Raw genomic sequence first — 19,059 nt, 5'->3', positions numbered from 1 at the left:
CAGGAGCAAATATGTAAACAGGGAGTGGCCGACATTTCACCACATTAGTGTCACTTTCACTGCAGCAAACACAAACAGGAAGTGCATATAAAAAAAAGACAGTTTCCAAATGTGTCTCTTTATTAGAAGTAAAATAGGGTTAGGCTAACCCTAACAGAACAGTAAGTATGACATTTCCAATGATCATGGTTGTTTGGAAAAATTTACAAAAACTCAAATATTTTTTTTTTCTATTTCAAGGTCCTAAAAAGGTGTAAATCTGTCATTCATAAACACATACAAAAACATCAAATTCTTAAGTATTGCTCTCATTTGTTTGCAGAAAAGCTAGAAAAGTATCTTTTTACCTCATTCACTCACATTTTCATAGACTAGACCAAATAATTACACATGAAAACCTAGGTTTTTTTTTAAGACATAAGATTGTGTAACTTAAAAAAAAGCCCACATTTGTAAATACAAAAGTGAAGTGTGCAAGCATTAACCCCCAAAATAAATGTTTATACATCCAAATCTCTGGTTTACATTCAAATAGAACAATATGGTATCACTTTGACTCATATAAACAGTAATCTCAACTACAAGGTACTAAAGTATAAAAAACAACTGTGTGAAATAAAAATCAATATTTACAAAACAATGCCAAACAAGTACCACTTTTGTTACATTCAAGCTTTAAATGAGATGCAACAGTGACAAGATAAGGCACACATGTCCACTACAATGCCAATCAACTAAGAACACATTGCCCTGGTAGAAAGAAGAAATTCCCTGATTATATCCGCAACACACACAGTGTTCAAACAAAGTAAATGGCTAAGGTGCACACTTTTTTAGAGTCCATTGACAGTCCTGGATCCACATTTCGTTTCCTAATGTCCATTTGTATTTTAAACGCAAAGGGAAGAGGGCGTGTTCCACTGAATCGATCCTCCGTCCCTGGTGTTCCCGTTCTTATCACAGAGTACAGTAGATAAATGACCGAGCCCCTGCTATCTGTGAAGTCCGTCCGCTTCAGATGATAATGTCTGTAAAATCCGATCTTGAAAACCCTTTCTGCAACACAAAAGCAAAAGCGGTGTCAGAACATAACGCAACTGGTGTGGATGATTAAAAAACTAATCGCATGATTTATTCAAGCAGTTCCATTATTAATGGCACGTCTCACAATGTGTGTGAACAATAGATGTGGAGATTCCACCTGGAGGAGATGTCGAGCTCACAAAGATAAAAAGCCTGTTTGCTTATACACACATTTTTGTGACAAGTTCTATGGCGCCCACACCTGGAGAACACATTTAGAGCGGTGAGTACGACAAACATTAACACATTTTATGTTCTGCTTGGGCTTGTTCATTAGGAAACAAGCAGGTCGACACGCCCTTGGGAGTGGCAAGTTGTGATCTGCAGGGTGCTGTAAAGTTACCTGATCGTGTCCGAGACACGGACCTGCCTGAGTGTGTGTGTGTGTGTGTGTGTGTGTGTGTGTGTGTGTGTGTGTGTGTGTGTGTGTGTGTGTGTGTGTGTGTATAAAGAGCAGCGGCGTGAACATGCGCTTTGAACATGTACCACCCAACTAGTGAGGGGAATAGCACAGAGTGAGGACAGTCATCCGTCTCGCTCACACACCTCTGCTCTGTCACTCTCTCTTTTTTTCATACTCAAACATGCACAGAGACAGGAATGTGGGTGGGGTAGCGTGACGGGAAAGCTTTTCTACTGTGCTTCGACTTCTGCGCGACAGTTGACTCATAAAAATCCAAGTCGTTATTCCCACTTTAAGGAGACTGAACTCAGCTCACGGTAGAGACAAAGATTTAAGCAGGCAGGTGTTTTTTGCATGAGAAACTCACTTATTTAAGTATGTCTGATTTGTCTGATGTTAAAGTCTGAATTTAGTCGTTAAGGGGGTAAAACAGGCTGTCATTTACTGAGTCTAAAAGACTGAGTATATTCTCAAGTCCAAATATTCATATTGAAACCATTTTAAGTATAGTAGCTCTAGTTTCACTTTGCTTTCTAAACTATTGTCTGGAATAAAACACACTTTCACACACAGTCAAGCACAAACACCCACACATACGCCCAACATGCCAACAGTGTCTTACACATCACTCACGTTCTGCTCCTTAATCTTTTGTTTTCTTCGTGTTTTGATTTCTGTAATAAAAACTTATAAGTAGTTTACTGTCACTTTCTTATTTCTATGTATTCATTTGTGTTTCTCCTATATGTTTGAGTTCTTATTTCGTTCTGAAAATGTTATTAAGTGGAGGCCTAAAATGAGCCCTATGGACTGTACACAGTTGTGCACTTTGCAAGACTTTTTTTTGCCTTTTTCTTCTTCTTCTTCTTCTTCAAAAAAGCTAAGCTTCAACATCATCAGTCATGTGTGCGTCCGAGTTGTGCCGTCTCTTACCTCTTGGTACTGTTTGTGCAGCTTCTTGTAGTTGAACATGTTGGTGAGAACTGTGGCTGCTGCTTTGGCTGCTTTCAATTTCCCAGGGCTGAAAAAGCATTTCATCCCAGGTTAACATTTGGTACACTTTGTGAGAGAAGACAGGATGTGCATCAATTATTCTTCTCTCACATAAATTCTACCATGAGTCTGGATTATTTAAATGGGTTACATAAGATGAAAGCAGATGAAAGTCTGCAAACAAGCAATGTGGAACTGATCCCACTTATACATAATTAATAAAATTGTAATTGTACGCCATATTTACAATAATTTCAGCGCTTCATAAACAAATGGTCAGAGATGAACATTTTCAGATGAACAAAGCTGCTACTTTACAATCTTGTCTATTCAAACTCACCAGAATTAAAAAAAAAAAAGTTACTTGACCCAATTAAAAAAAAGGGAGCCGCTGGTTTACCGCTGATTTGATGGTTTAGTTAGTTAATGTCATTGTGGGAATTTACATCACCACAATAGAAAAACAAACCATTTGAGGCTGAAGAAGAGCAGCAGTTTAATCGATCGGTTTCTAGAAGGAGGCGCTGCTGCTGAGAAGACTGATTATACTTTTAATAATCCAAATATCTTTGAATAATGATTAAACATACACATAAAACATGTGCATCAAGTGTGATGACACAACACATCTAACCAGTTCAGTATATTTCAGTAGCTTTTAAAAGTGCATTCAAGTCTCCCACTGGGCTGGAGTGTGTAATGAAGACTTAAAAGTATGAAATAAACTTTAGCACAAAACAATAGGTGCAACAGGTATGACATCTGCAGGCTACAATAAAAAAACTAAACAAAAAACCCATCAAATTTAAAGCATTTAACTATGGGTTTTAATTTTCTATGGATTCCGACCGCTGTCAACAATTTTTTATAATGTGAAAAAATGTGTTACTCAAACAAAAATCATGAGTCAGAGGAGTTCATCTCCTCTTTCTTTAAAACCCCCCGGCATGTTTGATAACGTGGCACGTTACAGACCTGTTGTCATGTGAGTTCTTGATGTTCATCAGTTTGCTCAGGCCATCAAAATAGGTGATGTCTCTGGCAGCCAAAGAGCTGGTGGTCACCAGATTGTTAAGAATACCACAGATGTTGACCACCACATCGCTGGAGGGCTTCTTCTTGTATCCATCATCAGGCAATTTGGAAAGCAGGGTGTTTACCGACTTTGTAGCTGAAGAAAACAAGACGTATTACATAAATATGAGTAAAGGTAAAAAAAATTATATGTGAAATTACCCGGAGGTCAATTTGCTGTCAAAATTAAACTACTCTACTGCATTTACATAAGAAATATTGTTTGTTTTCCATGTGATCTCTCAACAAAGACCTCAGAACACCAAAATCTAAAGACATTTCATGTATGAACTTTCATACTGCTAATAATAAACCTGTGATTGATGTACTGACTAATAATTACTTATGAGTAATATGTGAAGGAACGTGCAGGAAACAAACATGTTATCAAGCAAATGTCATTCAAATTCAACATCAGATAAAATCAATAATACAAATGCATCCACAAAACTATGATTATTATTGTTGTTTGTGTCATCAATTTTGATGATTGTGCAAAAATCGGAAAAATTGACACTTAAAATATTGCACTTTCCGTATAATAAATGAAAAATTCCCAATTTGCATTAAAATACGAGAAAAACTAAATGGTTTCCATTTTATTCAAATCACATGTAAACTGTAACTCAGGATTAGTATTTCCTCTAAATTCAACACTCACACATGTCGTCCTTATTGCTGGAATGGCGGGACAGATTTCGGAGGAAGCCTGTGAGAGAACGCAGCTCGAGATCACTGTTGGTACGCATGCAGTCGAGCACCACTGGCAGCATGCGCTCCTGATCCAGAGCCACGGAGGCCAGCACTGAAGCCCACTGCAGGATTCACAGACAGACGAGTCAGCGAAGCCACAAACTGAAGGTGCTGTACTGAAGAGAGCCCGATGGAAGCTCTGCTTACCCTCGTGTCTCCAGCTGTGATGTTCTGCAGAGCTCCGGCGGCCGCCTCGCGGGTTGTGGTGTTGATCTCACAGTTTTTCAGGACATATGAGTACATGGCCACGATCTGAGGGTGCCACAGCCACTCCATGCCCTTCGGCACCCGGGACACTTCAGTGAAAGTGTACTGACTCGTGTTCTTTTTCTGTCGAAAAACGAGAAAAGAGGACGGAGGTCAACGCGGATGTCTCGGCCTATGTGCATGAAAAACTGATTGAGTGAATGGAAAGTGTGCGTACGTTTTTGGCTTTCCTGCTCTGAGGAGTAAAGCAGCCGACGACGCCATTCTTTCCCGTGTCCTGATCTCTGGTCAGTCCTTCCAAGCGGCGCGAAGCAGACGGAGGAATCTCATTGTAGAGCTGGTAGGAGAGGTTCCTCAAGACACACACAGCATTCTCCACCCCCTGAGACACAAACACACTCACATCAATGCACGCACGCTCAGTCAGATTCAAACACGCCTGAAATCAGCTGTCGTCTCACCTTTTCTTCTATTTTGTTCTTTTCAATTGAGCCCCTGACGTAGTTCACCAACGACTCCACCAGCCCGTGGGTTTCTCTCATCATCTGACGAGTCTTCTCACTCACAGAGCTCAGATTCCTGAACACACACACATTAAAAAAATGAGCCAGAAGTCACAGGGCTGTTTCAGTCATGCATGCCACTGCTTTGGTCCGATGCACATACAAAGAAATGACAAAACAGAAAAAAACCACAAGGGCAGAGCTCCATGGCCCCGGGTTGCTGGGGTGGGGTCGGGTTGTGGCCGGGCAATTAACAAATTTAGGACCTTAAAACTGTTAAATATGTGTTTCATAGCAAAACTGATTAGGATTACATATGAGTCCTTGATTTACAAAACGTTGTCCCACTTCCAGCACAACTTCGATTTGTTCTGCTTGTGTAGACCAGGTGTGGCGTTACAAAGTTCCAAATATTACGGTGTAAAACTGGTGACTACAGATGGTGATCTGCACAGAACCACAGTAACTGGAAGCTGCAGTGACACATAAAACAATAAAGGTGTGGTGAAGTTTACCGTCACAAAGGCTTCCATTTCTTTTAGAAACAAGTTCACTGAATGGAAATACATCCGTGGGAAAGAAGAAGGAGGCCTGACTGAAGCATGAAGTGTAACATTTTAATCAAAGCGCTACGCTGCAGATTCAGATGTTAACTGAACCCCACCTGAGGCATCCTGTGGTGTTGCAGAAGATCTCTGCCTCAGAGGGGGTTTGACCGACGCCCCCGTACTCCCCGTCGCTTATCTTCTCGGAGTCCTCCAGCTCTCCAGCTGACAGAGGGATGAGGATCTTATCCGTGAGCTCAGGAAGCGCCTCTCTGGCCAGTTTATCCTTTAGATTGTCTTTGGATGAAAGATTCCACAGGATACCTGCACAAAGGCACAAAGTGACTGAGTGACATTTTGGGGAAAAACATTTGTTTTCTGTTTGGCACTGAGGTAAATGAGAAAAAAGAATTCCTTATGATGAGTTAGCTTAGCACCATGTAACCTTCTTATTTATTCTTTTTTTTGCTGTAGGTTGTTCCCGAAATAAGGACTGAAAAAGGTGTGCTGATTGATCTTCAGGTAAAACAACTTTTAAAAACACTGAAGGCTTCGTAAAACCTCTGAGGTCCTGGTGATCTGGATACAAGTGTCTGAAATAATCGTGTTTAATGGCGTCTCTATAGAAGGGTTACATGTAACCAAGATAACAAACATTATACAGTAAATAGCAGTACAAGAAGCCTGTAGTATTGAGGAGCAGATGTGTGATAGTTGCAGACATTTCCTTATCTACATGTTGTTTTTGTTTTGAGTGACATAAACATACCAAGCCCAGCTTTTTCCTACTTTATTTTAAACAGGTTTTCATTAATGAGAATGAGTTGTTTTACTCTTGATTGACAGTTGTTGAATTTACAATTTGAATCGTTTGATTTTAATTTGTTTTCTGTAGATTTATTGATTTATTTATTTTTTGTTACTTTGGATTTCCAGCATTTGAAATGAAAATTATTCAAATGAAAATTCCAAGCTTAATTAACTATTTATTTGAGGAATAAAAAAAAAAAAAAAAAAAAAGGGTCTCCAAAGTTGGCAAAACCTCTTAAGAAACCAAAGATCTTCATGTTGAATATTTGAAAAAGTTGAGACTGCACTTATACTGTCAAAGCCTCTATAAAATTTGAGCAGATCATCAGAATATCTGTGTGATGCTTTTGTAAACCTACTTTCCCAACGGTTTTTTCACTGCACTGACGTTAGACTTGAGGCACCCTAATGGACACATATCAAAGTCTAAAAGCTCAATGGGAGTGTCCACAAAACCCTTATTGAAGAAAGGGGAAAAAAAAATAATAATAAAGGAGTGCCAGATACAGTGTGTTTTGGGTGCCCAGGTCCAGACAGCTCCTACACACTTTCCCCTACAGCTCCTATAAACACACCCTATGGAAATGACAGCGGCTCCGCCTCCGCCTCCGCCTCCTGCCCTTTGTGCACTCAGACCTGTCACGCGTCCTTTCAAATCCCCACTGTTCTCCTGTTGGCTTGAATGATATCGCTTTCAAACGTTACTGTTTCCTCCAAGAATCTCAAGGACACTCGACATATCAGGTTGATATGAAATATTAGCAATATGTAGATGTTTTGTCCAGAACTACAATATAGAGTCCATTGGGGCACAGCAGCCAGTAAGCAGAAGAAATACAAATACATTTTTCATGATAATGATATTGGGGATATCCTTTCTACCTGTGATGTTTTTTCTGAGCTCATCATCCGGCTCACTGAGCGCCTTCACCAGCTCCACGATGCCGCCCTCTTCAATCAGAGCCTTCTTGTTTTCCAGGTTCTCATAAATGAGGTTGCGTGTGGCGCCTGTGACGTAACGCCGCACTTCTTGGTTGTCGCTGTTGAACAGCCTCACCAGATCGGCGATGCCATTCAGCTCACGCACCTGGGAAAACAGATTAACACATCATTGCAGTAACTCATTTGGTGAATCTATTTTGGGAAATGATTATCAAGTGTTGGTTTGCAGAAAAATTGTTCAGCCTGAGCCTCCTGCAGTGATCCCCATGTTTCACAGGCAGATATGTATGGTATGCATTTGTAGACCCCTGGTGAGAAAAGCCAAAGTCTAGGATAGGTGCATTAAATAGTTTTAATATTTTGGAAAATGTTCTTTAAAAAAAGTTTAAAAAAGTTTAAAAAAATCAAGTAATTAAAGTTTTTTAAATGCTGACATGATTTCATTGTCTTTTGATCAAAGCAGGCCGGCATATCATAACTAAGAATAAAAACTTGAGGCCAAAGTAAGTAACCGCTGCACTCTAGCAGCGTCTCACACATCAGTGAAGACTCTTGTTTGCTATAGTGTGTTTTCCCTTCAGTACTTGTACAGGTCAGAGTCCAGATACAGACAGATAAAATCTGAGATGCAGGTGGAACAACTGCAGGACTGCAGGACAGCACCACAGAAGCAAAACTGCAGCCAATTCACCGTCAACAGAAGTGGAGAAGCATCCTTTAATGTACGCGAACATGTCAGGGAAAAACTTTTTTCCAACCTATATGGCTGAGTTTGTCAATGAAGAACAAAACAGTTTTATCTGAAGAATGAAGTACCTCGTCCTTAGACTCGCTGTCATTGTAACACTGATGCTGGATGTAGGCGGCACCCAGGACCTGCACTTCAGGGTCATCGTACTCCCTCAGGTTTTGCACAGCTGTGGCCATGGTCGTGATCCTGCAGAATCAGCAAAATAGTAGCAATTCCTCTAATGAGTCTCAAACAAGTGGAACAAGTCATTTGTAATTCTGTTTTTAGGCACAAAACATGTTTACTGCATTATTCAATAAAGAATAAAGTGGCTGTCGCAATTTTCCATGGATGATTTGTTGCTTGTGTGTGAAATTTAACTGAATGGGTTTCTTCCAAATCACACAGCACTTCGCAAATCCACTCGCCTAACCGCAAGCGTGTGGGATGTGTGAAATGCCTGAAACTCAGCTGCCACACCCTAAACCAGTCCGGCAACCATGGAGCCCACTCCCAATCTACAGCTGTTAGGAAATACAGGACTCATGTACTACACGCTCCCCTCGGTGAACCCTGTTGTGACACCGTCAAACTGATTCCTCATTTGTGCGAGAAATTCAGTGACCTTTATGAAAAACATGAGTTATCATGAATATCAGAGCACTATTTCTGTCACTTCCGTCCTCATCATGTCTGTTCACACACAAACAGGATGAATAATTTCTAAATGCAGTGAGTATGCTCATTAGTTAATCAAATCAATACGGCAGTGTAGCGTGTACTGCTTTCTACTGCAGAAGGACCACATTTTATTGGAAGAGTTTTTGTCCAACTTGAAACACCAATGTGCACATGACTCATGGTTATGTTTCTATTTGTTTTAGAATACTGGAAGTACAGATGATTGAGACACTATACATACTGTAGACTTCCAAAAAAAATAATACAGGCTAGTAAAGCCATTCACTTTAATTGTATTTGATCATCTTGGAGGTGGCACAGTGCAGCAGTGTTCAACATTCTTGCCTCACAGCAAGAAGACACAAATACTTGGGTCTCTTCAGGGGTGTGTTGCATGTTCCTCCTGTGCATGAGTGGATTATTACCAGCTTCCTGATACAATTCAGTAATGTGTATTACTTAACTAGTGACTCAGAATTGACCATCATTGGCAGGTCTGTGTGGGTGATTATGCATCTCTCTGCCCTGAGATGAACTGGTGACCTTCAAGGTGTTGGTTGGTTGGTTGGTTGGTTGGATGGATGGATGGATGGATGGATGGATGGATGGATGGATGGATGGATGGATGGATGATCTAAATTGAATGTATATTCTACCATGAACCATAATGAGGGCCGGCCAACTTTATCAGATTTTGTATGACACCATGTAACATAGACAATGCTTCAAATAACTCCACAGTCTTTAGTAAATGTTAAAATCTCCCCCCCTCCCCCTCTCCCTCCCCCAAAACAAATAAAGTATGAGCGTGTTTGAAAGCATCTCACCCGCTGAGGTTGCCAATGCTGGCTCCCATATCCACGCCTCTGCCAACGCTCTGCATGCTTTTCACCGACATGGCTCGGGAAATGGTTCCCGGACGCATCATTGACAGGTTCCGCTGGGAACCAGAGTTCATTGTGCCAACAAGGAACCCTCCGTCCACTCTCTCTCCACCACCAAAGCTGCTGCCAGCTGAGGACATCTGCTGCTGCATGGTTCCAGACACCGAGCCCATGCTCATCCGGTTGGTTCGGTTTGTGATCCTGCTGATGGTGCGATGGGCGGGACCTTTGTAGGAAGGCTGCTGAAGTGGCTCCATCATTCCTCCAGCCATCCCTCCCGCCATCCCTCCCACCATTCCTCCTCCGGACTGAGCTAGAGTGCCACTGAGAGATCGGCGCATAGGTCCAGGCATGGTCATTGTGCCCCCTGCTTGCCTCATCTGAGTGGAGTAGCCATTAAAGGCACTTTGGGCATACTGGCGGTTAAAGGTGGCGTCCCGCTCAGAGACCATGCTGCCAGCATCACTGTTGTCCATCAGCCAAGGATTCACTTGCGACACTTGCGGCCGTGTCGCCTGCATGGTGATCACGTCACCCGCTGACTCCATTCGGCTCGGCAGTCTCATGCGTGCTTCTTCATAATAGTAACCTCCACCTCCACCTCCACCTCCACCACCACCACCACCTCCACCACCCATACTCATCCGGTGAAACTGAGACATGTCTGGACCCACTGACCGAGCACTGAAGCCGGCCCTCTGGGCTATACGTGGGCCCTAAAGAGAAAGAGAGACAAAATCGTCATGTGTTGCCAAACAATTTCCAAAAACTGAATTCGAGGTTAAAACTTTTGTGCGTCACTAAAAAATAGTTTCTTTTTTTTAATATGTTGTAGGGAAACTTTCAGGAGAGAACTGAAATTAAAAGAAACCATGCCTTCAGTATGGTTCCTCATATCACTTCCACTTAATTACACTGAGCTGACCAGAGACGTCTAAATACAAATTCAGCTCACTGTTGCTTCAATCCGATCTTCAGTGACACACAGCTAGGCTTTCTAAAGAATCTAGAGAGACTACTTGAAAACTCAGAGCTGATCTCATCTCAGTCTACTGTGAAATACCACACATGCTGCGTCCTACGTGACCCAGCAGCACAGGGTCAGCAGCAGCAGGAGAGCTTTTTGAAAACATCCAAAAAAAACAAAAAACGATGCATTCAATCATCACCTTGCTGATTCACACCAAATGTGTGACTGCATGCTGAGACAGAAACATCTCTGTTGTAGTTACTCACCATTGTTTTGGCGCCACTGGAGTACATATAGGATGACTTAGAGCTGAAATTCGGGGTAAGGGTTTGATATTTCATTGTCGATGAGCCACCATACTCTGAAACAAAGCAACAAATCATTAATTAATCCAGTGAAGGTTTGTTGAAAAAAAAAAACAATAATACATTCATATAATAGAGCTGTAAAATAAAAAAAAAAGGTACGTAAACCCATTTATAACTTGATTAAATTGATTTATTCTGATTTTATGGCTGTAAAATTGTTAAAAATGCACAGTGAATGAGTGCTTCAGTCCCCTTCTCAGAGTTAACTTTAACTTCCTGTATCAAGCATTCAGTGCTGACGCGTGTCTTTAGATTGTTCTGGAAAGCTCACAAATGTATGACACACCGATGAATCTTGTCTGTGATCAGACTGTTGTACATCTGAAGACTAATTGGAAATGTAATGACTAGTATGTGGGCACCAAGCTCCATTTGTCTACTGTTTGGTAGTTTCACATTTTACAGATATCATAAAGAACCTCTGAGTTACTGCAATAGGAATTATGCGTGCTGACTTCTATCAGCGGAATCAGGACAAGAATGAAAGAGTAGAAACTGTTCAACACATCTATGTGACAAGCATACATTTAAACTTCATCTTCAGCCTCCAAACTAATGAGCTCATTGGGGGAATTTTAAGCTCATGAAAACATTTCGGTTTAAGTTGTAGTAAGTCTCTCTAATGTCGTCAAGGTGAAATGGTCCAACAGGCTCTTACAGAGACATTATGAATACAGCTGGAAGCAAAACGATCCCTTCTCACTCTGGGTCTCTGCTTGACGTCTTTTCTAGGTCTTTTCCATGAGTCGACACAAACACCAGGTTTTGGTGGCGGCCATGTTTTTGCCTCTATTTAGTGAGTTCACAACACATCAGGACAAATGCAAGCAGTCAGGCACATAAACTTCTTTTACTATTGCTTTTTCAAAATTTCACACTGAAGCAAAACAATGGATGAACCAATTATTTTTAACTAAGAGGTTAACTTAAAGTTTTTATAAACCAAAAACATGTGAGGTCAGTCTCATGTGGATTAAACAGCACTAAGTTAGTACTCTGCTTTGCTTCAACTATTGATTCACATAAAAGACATAAATGCAATGCAATTTCTTTAATCACTGGATGAACCCTATAACAGGATTTCACACCTCTTTAACTTTTAGCAATGATTTGCATGAGAAGCCCGGAGATGTTAATAACAGGTGTCCTGTTGCACTGGTGACTGGAGGTTTGACAGTATGTCAACTCTGTGGGCCTGATGTCTCTGGTTACTTGTCAACTTACCATCAGACACGCAGAGAAACTAAGACGGCAGCTGTGTACCAAAACGTTCACTACACCAAGTCTGCTAACACAAATATCAACGTCAACTAAACGCAAAATAGGTCAGTGACAAAGCTATGTTAATTAAACAGTATCTGCTAGGAGTGCAATTATGGTCATGGCATTTGTTATCACCGTGCCACAGATCTGAGAAATAGCTTTGCACCCTGTCATCCATTTTACTGCACAAGTGGCCAGAAGCACAAAGTACAGCTGAGGTCAATTTGACTGTCATTTCACCATGTTGACCTGCTTCAGGCTACAGAGGTAGTTAACACTGGAAGATGTCAGATTGCGTGTACAAATGAATGGAAAATATTAAAATTATTGAAAATGTTTGACATTCAGTAAAAGCAGGTCTCTGCATGCGTGTGTTTGCGTGCTGCCATGTGAGTGTACCACGCATGTGTTCATGCTGGGCCAGACAGACTTCCCACATGAGCGGAGAGGAGCTGCCTCCTTGCTTCGTTTGTGCGGAGCACACAGAAATCAAACCAGTTTGTGCAGACAAGAGTGACTGACGTGCCCTCCGGCAGCCTCCGCCCCCTTCCATTACACCGCCCAAAACACCTGAAAGCCACAGCCTTTATGACACACCCTGAAAGCTCCTTCAGAACGCAGCTTTTTTCTTCCTTTGTTGACTTTTGAAAAAGTGAACTTTGATCACAGAGCCAGGATTCCCACTTGTGAATATTCTTCCTCTGGTTTCTGCTGAGACTTGTCCACCTATGATCACCATTTAGTCAGAAATACATAATGAAGGACATCTTTTTTCAGAATCAACCATTTATTATCAATGTGTCTTCAGCCAAATACCACTGAAACTGCACATTTTCCTGTGGTGTCGAATGGCTGCTTCTCCTGTTGGGACTCTAAGAGGCTCATCCATATGAAGCCTTAAATCAAAGCCCAGAGAAAAAGACGATTGGGGGCTCAGCAAGCTGGAGTACAATAAGGGGCTAATGAAAGAAGTAAAAGGCAGTGACCTGATTAGCAGGCGTGTTGTATGTCCTTGTGCATACCAGCCATTAAAAGCAGCACGAACAGTATGTTTGCCTGTTGAGGCAGGTATTGTCGGTGCCTCTGGGAAATACCGAAACTAGAAGAGTGAGACAAAGCTATTCTACCACAACCCTGAATATAGAGGTCGCACAAACAAAGAGCTAACGTGGAGTTGCTTGGCCTGTTCCCTGCAGAGTGGTTGAGGACTGTAAACTATGGGACACAGAAGCATGTCTTGAAGCATCAAGCAGCAGTGGCAGGCAGGTGCACAAAGTAGCAGAAGACAACAGAGGCCCGTGTGTAGCTCTGTCTTTCATTCAGCTCCTTCACAACACTGAAGGCTCAAATTCGATGCGACTCCTGACGATATAAATTCCCAGCGCTCCAGGAAGCGTTTCATTTCCCAAGCACAACTCTTACTGCTGCTCACATACCAATCCCACCTCGACCGTGTCGTGTCTAGTTGCTAAGACCCAGACGGGCAGGGCTGAGCCAGACGAGGCCTGATGATGTGACGTGTTTCAGCAGACAAGGCGACAGCTGGTTCTCACAACACTGTCATGTCCCAGGTATCTCCTGAACCCTCACCTCTTTAAGCCGAGTTAGACCTGAAACCCAATCCCACAGAGGGAGGCTTTCACCTACGTCTGCTATCGGGAAACTTCATGAAAGCAGCACTTGTTTGGGCCTGTTACACATTAACCGTGTCGCATGTGCAGAGACATGATATAGGGCAAGATCACTGCTGCTTCTGCTTGAGCTGAGTTCAATTTAGGAAAAAGTAAAAAAAAATCCCTAATAACAAAACAAAGAAACACATCCACACCACTCACGCTTCCACACATATCAGGCCTATTAATTTAGACTGACTGTTGCATTTGAAAGTGAAATTATTCAGCAATAGGAGTCCTGTAGTGAAGAAACATTTTGAAAAAGCATTGAAAACTAGTTATATTGCTTGGATCGCACTCCAAACACCAGTCAAAGTGTTTTTCAAAACACAAAGTGAAACCTATTCTTCTCAGAAACTACTCAAACTACTTGTTATGTTATGAATGTCAGGCCTTCAATTGACTGTATGAAACCTCGATGTTCAAATCTCATTTCCAAAACAAACAGTAATGAATTTCAATTATATAGCTTTATTTATTTATTTCACTGTCTCAGCAGTTTCAAAGCACTTTTACACTGTTAATCGCTCTCATCCATTCTCACACACACACACACACACACACACACACACACACACACACACACACACACACACACACACACACACACACACACACACACACACACACACACACACACACACACACACACACACACACACACACACACACACACCAATGAGGATCGGGGTTCAACTTGCTCAAGGACACTCAATATTTGTGCAAAGCCAGATGAAGGATCAAACTTGCGACCTTGCGATTGACAGAGGACGCGCTAAACAAACTGACCCACATCTAATCATTAAATATGAAGATTACATGATGAAAAATTAATGGAAATGTGAAGAATGATTTGTTTTCTTTCAAAAGAAAATGTAAGGAGACTGTGGGGCAGAGAGTGTTGAATATCGATTTAAGTTAGCAAGCACTCACAGCAGAGAGTGCTTTGAAAGTAACTATAGTACCCTAAAAATGCTAGTTCATTACAGTGATGTGAGTATTTTTGTGATTTTTCCTTCTGGGCATGAGTAGAATGACAGTAACTTTTGGTAATAATAACTGTAAAAGTGAGTTAATGGATTAGCTAATAAAAATGAAAAGGTGTTGAAAAAAATATTTCCAGTAAATTCTGTAAAAGTCATGTAAAAGCTATGTAACACATTTTTCTGTCCCTTTATAATAACATCAATCTATTCGATGTAATCTATATTTTACCTTTGCAAACTCAAGTTTAACTTTCTAATCTCTACATCTATGAACAAAGGTGTTTTTTGTGGAGCAAACAAAGCTTGCGGGGGGTTTCACTGTTTGGGAAATACAGGAGGATCTTATTTTCTCTTTCTTTTCTATTCAGTATCAAAGTGGACAAACGTCTCACACTTGTGTTTTCATGCAGTTTCTCGTGTAAGGTCAAGTCAAACACGGTTATATAAATGTCTAGTGTGATTTAAAAAAAAAGTGCAAAGTCCATTCTGGAGCTTGCGACAGGTGAACAGTTACTCTTAATAAACCTGTAATAATAACACTGAGTTAAAGTTGCTTTATGAAGCTGTGAGTGAAGCAGTCGATGATGTATCACCCCCAACTCAGAGACTTTGTTGATGTTTACCTGAAGTGGCGTACTGTGAGGCCGATCCATTCTGACGCGGAAGTGTGGACTTCTCCGCCAGGCGCATCTGGACCTGCTGCTGCACGCGCCGTGATCTGGACATCTCGTCCGAGAGGGAGCCCGCATTCCCGATCTGGACGTCAGACGGGAGGGCGTAGGTGGTGACCGAGGTGTTGGGCTGTATGGCAGAGAAGAACGTGGTGTCTGAGGTCATGGTGCTCATGGTGAAGAGGCTCGAGAGACCCGGAGAGGCCGACTGCGCTTCGCTCCGCTGCGGACAGACTGTCTGCGTGCGCTGCGTTGAGGCTCCGACGCTTCTCGTGGAGGGGAAAAGAGGAAAAAAACACACACGCACCGAGCGCGAGAAGACGCGCGTCCGCAGGGGGCGGGGCGTGACGGAGCGCGCAGCAGAGCACCTGACTCACAGGTGAGCTGTCGCTTCCGAGTGGTCACGAGGGGTTGATCAAGAGCTGCGTCAGCGCGTTTCTCATACAATTCTACGACCAAGCTCCACCTGGCTGTGGCGTTTACATTCAATTTTGTATTTCGAAAAGCAGAAATATTGATCTTAAAAAGTCAATTTTTGTTGTTGGCTGGTCCTCAGTGATCAGCCTTCTTTAATATTACAGTTTAGAAGCCTCTTTATTCCCATTGTTCACTTCAACGTCTACTTCTTCAATAGAAATACTAAACTGTTCAAACACATCCTAAACTGTTTCAATGATTCAATGTGCACACATTAATACTTTAGCATTGTTAGTTATCACATTGTTTCTGTTTTTCAAAGTGAACATAAACAGTGCCTTGTCATCAGAGCAGCTCCTCCCCCAGTTGTTTCAGGATTATGCCTATTTCATTTATGTTTTTTTACATATATGACAATGCACAAAGATTCAAAAGAATGTGTTTGATTGGCGTCTGTTTGTAGCAGAAATGATCTACGGGTGGTAAATACATTTGAATATTTAATCTACTTTTAGGCAACACCATAGCCTCTACTCTATTTATTTGTAGATATATTGCAGATTGAAGTGTATACAATGAAATATAAATAATAAATCTGAGATTTATAACTCAGTGTAACAGTAACAGTGATGACGATCCACTCCTGGAAAAATTAGGAATATCACATTATGGACATGGTGAGCCTCTTTATTTCTAAACGCTGGTAAAACCTTCCCAAAATTCCAGTAAAGGATAACTATTTTATATGATGCAGTGGTTAGCAGTCACAGTGACAACGATTCCTATGAAGACCTGTCGTGGTAAAATATCCTCATCCTTAACTAAATATTCCAGCTCAGTAAAATATAAAATACTCAATTTCAGGTAAATGTTCTATTCAAGCTCGACACAGAAATGTTGAAAACGAATCATTGTTCAAATGTGAGACCAGCCGTCCTCGTGTGGTTTTTCTGAATGACACAATTTTACTCATGACATCATGAGATCATTCAGCATCGATGTGTAATCAGCTGTTGGAGGTGGAGCCCATGCTAACCACAATTCAGCTTCACTTTATGGACTTTCTCTGATTTTTGTATGGCCATACAAACTTTCACTAAAACGAGACTATATGAGCAGATTAGATGAACATACACGTTACAAATTTAACATCAAAGGGGTTGTTTTCCACACGAAACGTCACTTTTTAGCAGAGCTGTTGACAGATAATAGAAGTTTGACATTTGATGCCTGTACACTGGTCTTTATACGAAAACCACCCGTTTAGTCTCCAGCAGTCAGTTTTATTTTCAAAGCTTGTCATTAGCCACTGAGTCAAATCTGCTCCTGAAGGCTACTGAAGCTGTCAGATTGATTCAGCATTCAATAAGCTATTTCTACAACACCGCTTTCCCAAAATTTGGGTGATGAGATTTAAAGCGATGTATCTCATCTCCGTTTCTGGTGTCTGAGACTGTTTTGATGGAGGCACCTCTCAGGAAATCTTTGATTTTGTGATTGTGGATGTTCAATCACAGACACTATTTTGGCTATGTTAGTGTTGTGTTTGGGGTCAAAATTAAGATAACTATTTGAACAATATTTTTATGGTTTTTCCGTAGACATTCAAAGAGTATGGTGAAGTTTACAATATGTACTGCTTACATTATGTAAGCTAATCGTTTAGCTTTGATTATTTCCCGGGAGAGTTTCAACAATCTTTCCACATATTGGCATGGCATCAAATCCTATCTTGAATGATATTAAGTACGAAAGCAGGACTGTTACCAGGTGTGGCTCATCTGCACTCTGTTATTAGTTTGGTGCCACACCTTAGGTTTATCTGGTTTGTTTCATTTGAGCTTGGCAACTACAGTATGAGTCACTGTATCCAACACAAAGGTGATAGACATCACGGGAGCTGTGCATGATCTGCACTTCATGTCTGTAGCAGCTACCCATCTGGTTTACAGTATTTACAGTCACATATTAATCTTCAGAAGCCTATTCCATTTTAGTATAAACAACCTCTTCTTTTCAGCTTTTCTTTCTGTGCTTCTGGTTGTCTCCGATTGTTATAAATAAGAATAGACCACAGCAGTCTTAAGGTTATTCTCTCAGTCATTTCCCTGGAGGATATTTCATTTCCCTAAAGCAGATCAAGGTGAATGGGTTTTACACTGAAGCGGATGCAGCAGGAGATGTGTGGAAACAAGACCTCCTTCCTGAGTTTATCAGCTCAGAATTCACCTTTCACATGTTTCCTCACACTTCTTCCACTCAAACTTCACCTTCATTCTCACAGAAGCCTTATTGTGAGCAGAAACATTAAACGGCATCAGATCCTGATCAAATCAACGAGAGAAAATGCTTTTCAGAAGTAAATCAATTCTATTTATCTATTCTATAACTGAAGCTGTGCTTCAGTGAAAATGTTTTGGCTTACCATTCCCACTGAGCTGATGGTGGATGTTCTTCTCTCTAGGAGGTCGTTCACCTGCTCTGGTGTGATGTGATGTGATCCGATCTGTTGGGAGTTAAGCAATCTTAATAGCAAATGTCACTGTTGCCGCCCTGTAAATTATGATTCCCTTTCTTAGGGTAGTGCGGGACATCCACAAAACAAAGAGATGAGTCAAAGCAGAGTATGACACCACGGGGTGTGTTAGACAAGCAAGGGGCAGCCTGTCTGACTGTGGCAGGGAGGACCAGAGTAAAAAGGAGGCTTTCACTTTATCTGCTGAGCTGTTGCTTTTCTCCAGAGTCCTCCCGTGGACTTTTGCGCTCGTAAATTGCAAACTATTCTTCAACTTTTACTTTGCCATTTTTAAGTGAGTTACTAAGAAAACAACGACGACAACACTTAGTAAAATAAAAATAAAAAAAAATAAAAAAATGTACTGGGGAGATGTTCCACGTTCTTTTCTTCTTTTTTTAGGTCCGTTGAGAGTGGGATTTGTGCTTTTCTGCTCAAAATGATTTAGACGATGCAACGTCTTGTTGATGATTCACACAGTCGACTTATGAGAAAGTCTCAGAGCAGCTGCTCTACTGAATTTCTAACAGACACCAAACGCACTTAGTGACATCAATCATCCTAGAGGATACTTACTCACACCGTAAG

General features: G+C 41.3%; 1 protein-coding gene across 2 annotated transcripts; it reads right to left on the bottom strand.

Annotated features, from left to right (window-relative positions):
• Positions 1 to 98: 98 nt before the first annotated feature.
• On the bottom strand, positions 99 to 18,655 carry pkp3a (plakophilin 3a). 2 transcript variants are annotated; one of them, XM_080475084.1, is made up of 14 exons: positions 18,382 to 18,655; positions 15,492 to 15,669; positions 10,845 to 10,939; positions 9,552 to 10,324; positions 8,130 to 8,250; positions 7,254 to 7,458; positions 5,681 to 5,885; positions 4,975 to 5,092; positions 4,731 to 4,895; positions 4,454 to 4,636; positions 4,215 to 4,368; positions 3,455 to 3,650; positions 2,420 to 2,507; positions 99 to 1,056 (listed from the first exon to the last, which is right to left on the bottom strand). In XM_080475084.1, the coding sequence occupies exons 1-14, from the start codon at positions 18,382 to 18,384 to the stop codon at positions 1,015 to 1,017; spliced, it is 2,526 nt and encodes an 841-aa protein (XP_080331210.1). In that variant the 5' UTR covers positions 18,385 to 18,655; the 3' UTR covers positions 99 to 1,014. The 2 variants fall into 2 exon arrangements, with proteins under 2 accessions (XP_080331210.1, XP_080331209.1); XM_080475083.1 differs by lacking the exon at positions 18,382 to 18,655 and having other exon boundaries at positions 15,492 to 15,942.
• Between the last annotated feature and the right edge of the window lie 404 nt (positions 18,656 to 19,059).

This window comes from Lipophrys pholis, assembly GCF_963383615.2.
Source record: "Lipophrys pholis genome assembly, chromosome: 11".
Classification (NCBI taxonomy): domain Eukaryota; kingdom Metazoa; phylum Chordata; class Actinopteri; order Blenniiformes; family Blenniidae; genus Lipophrys; species Lipophrys pholis.
This window is presented reverse-complemented; position numbering and strand designations above follow the sequence as displayed.

Coding starts and splice junctions, on each gene's coding strand:
- pkp3a (XM_080475083.1), bottom strand. CDS start 15,714: ATGAGCACCATGACCTCAGACACCACGTTCTTCTCTGCCATACAGCCC. Junction 10,940..15,491: donor CTCACAGTACGCCACTTCAG/GTAAACATCAAC, acceptor GCTTTGTTTCAG/AGTATGGTGGCTCATCGACA. Junction 4,896..4,974: donor AGAACAAAATAGAAGAAAAG/GTGAGACGACAG, acceptor TTTGTGTCTCAG/GGGGTGGAGAATGCTGTGTG.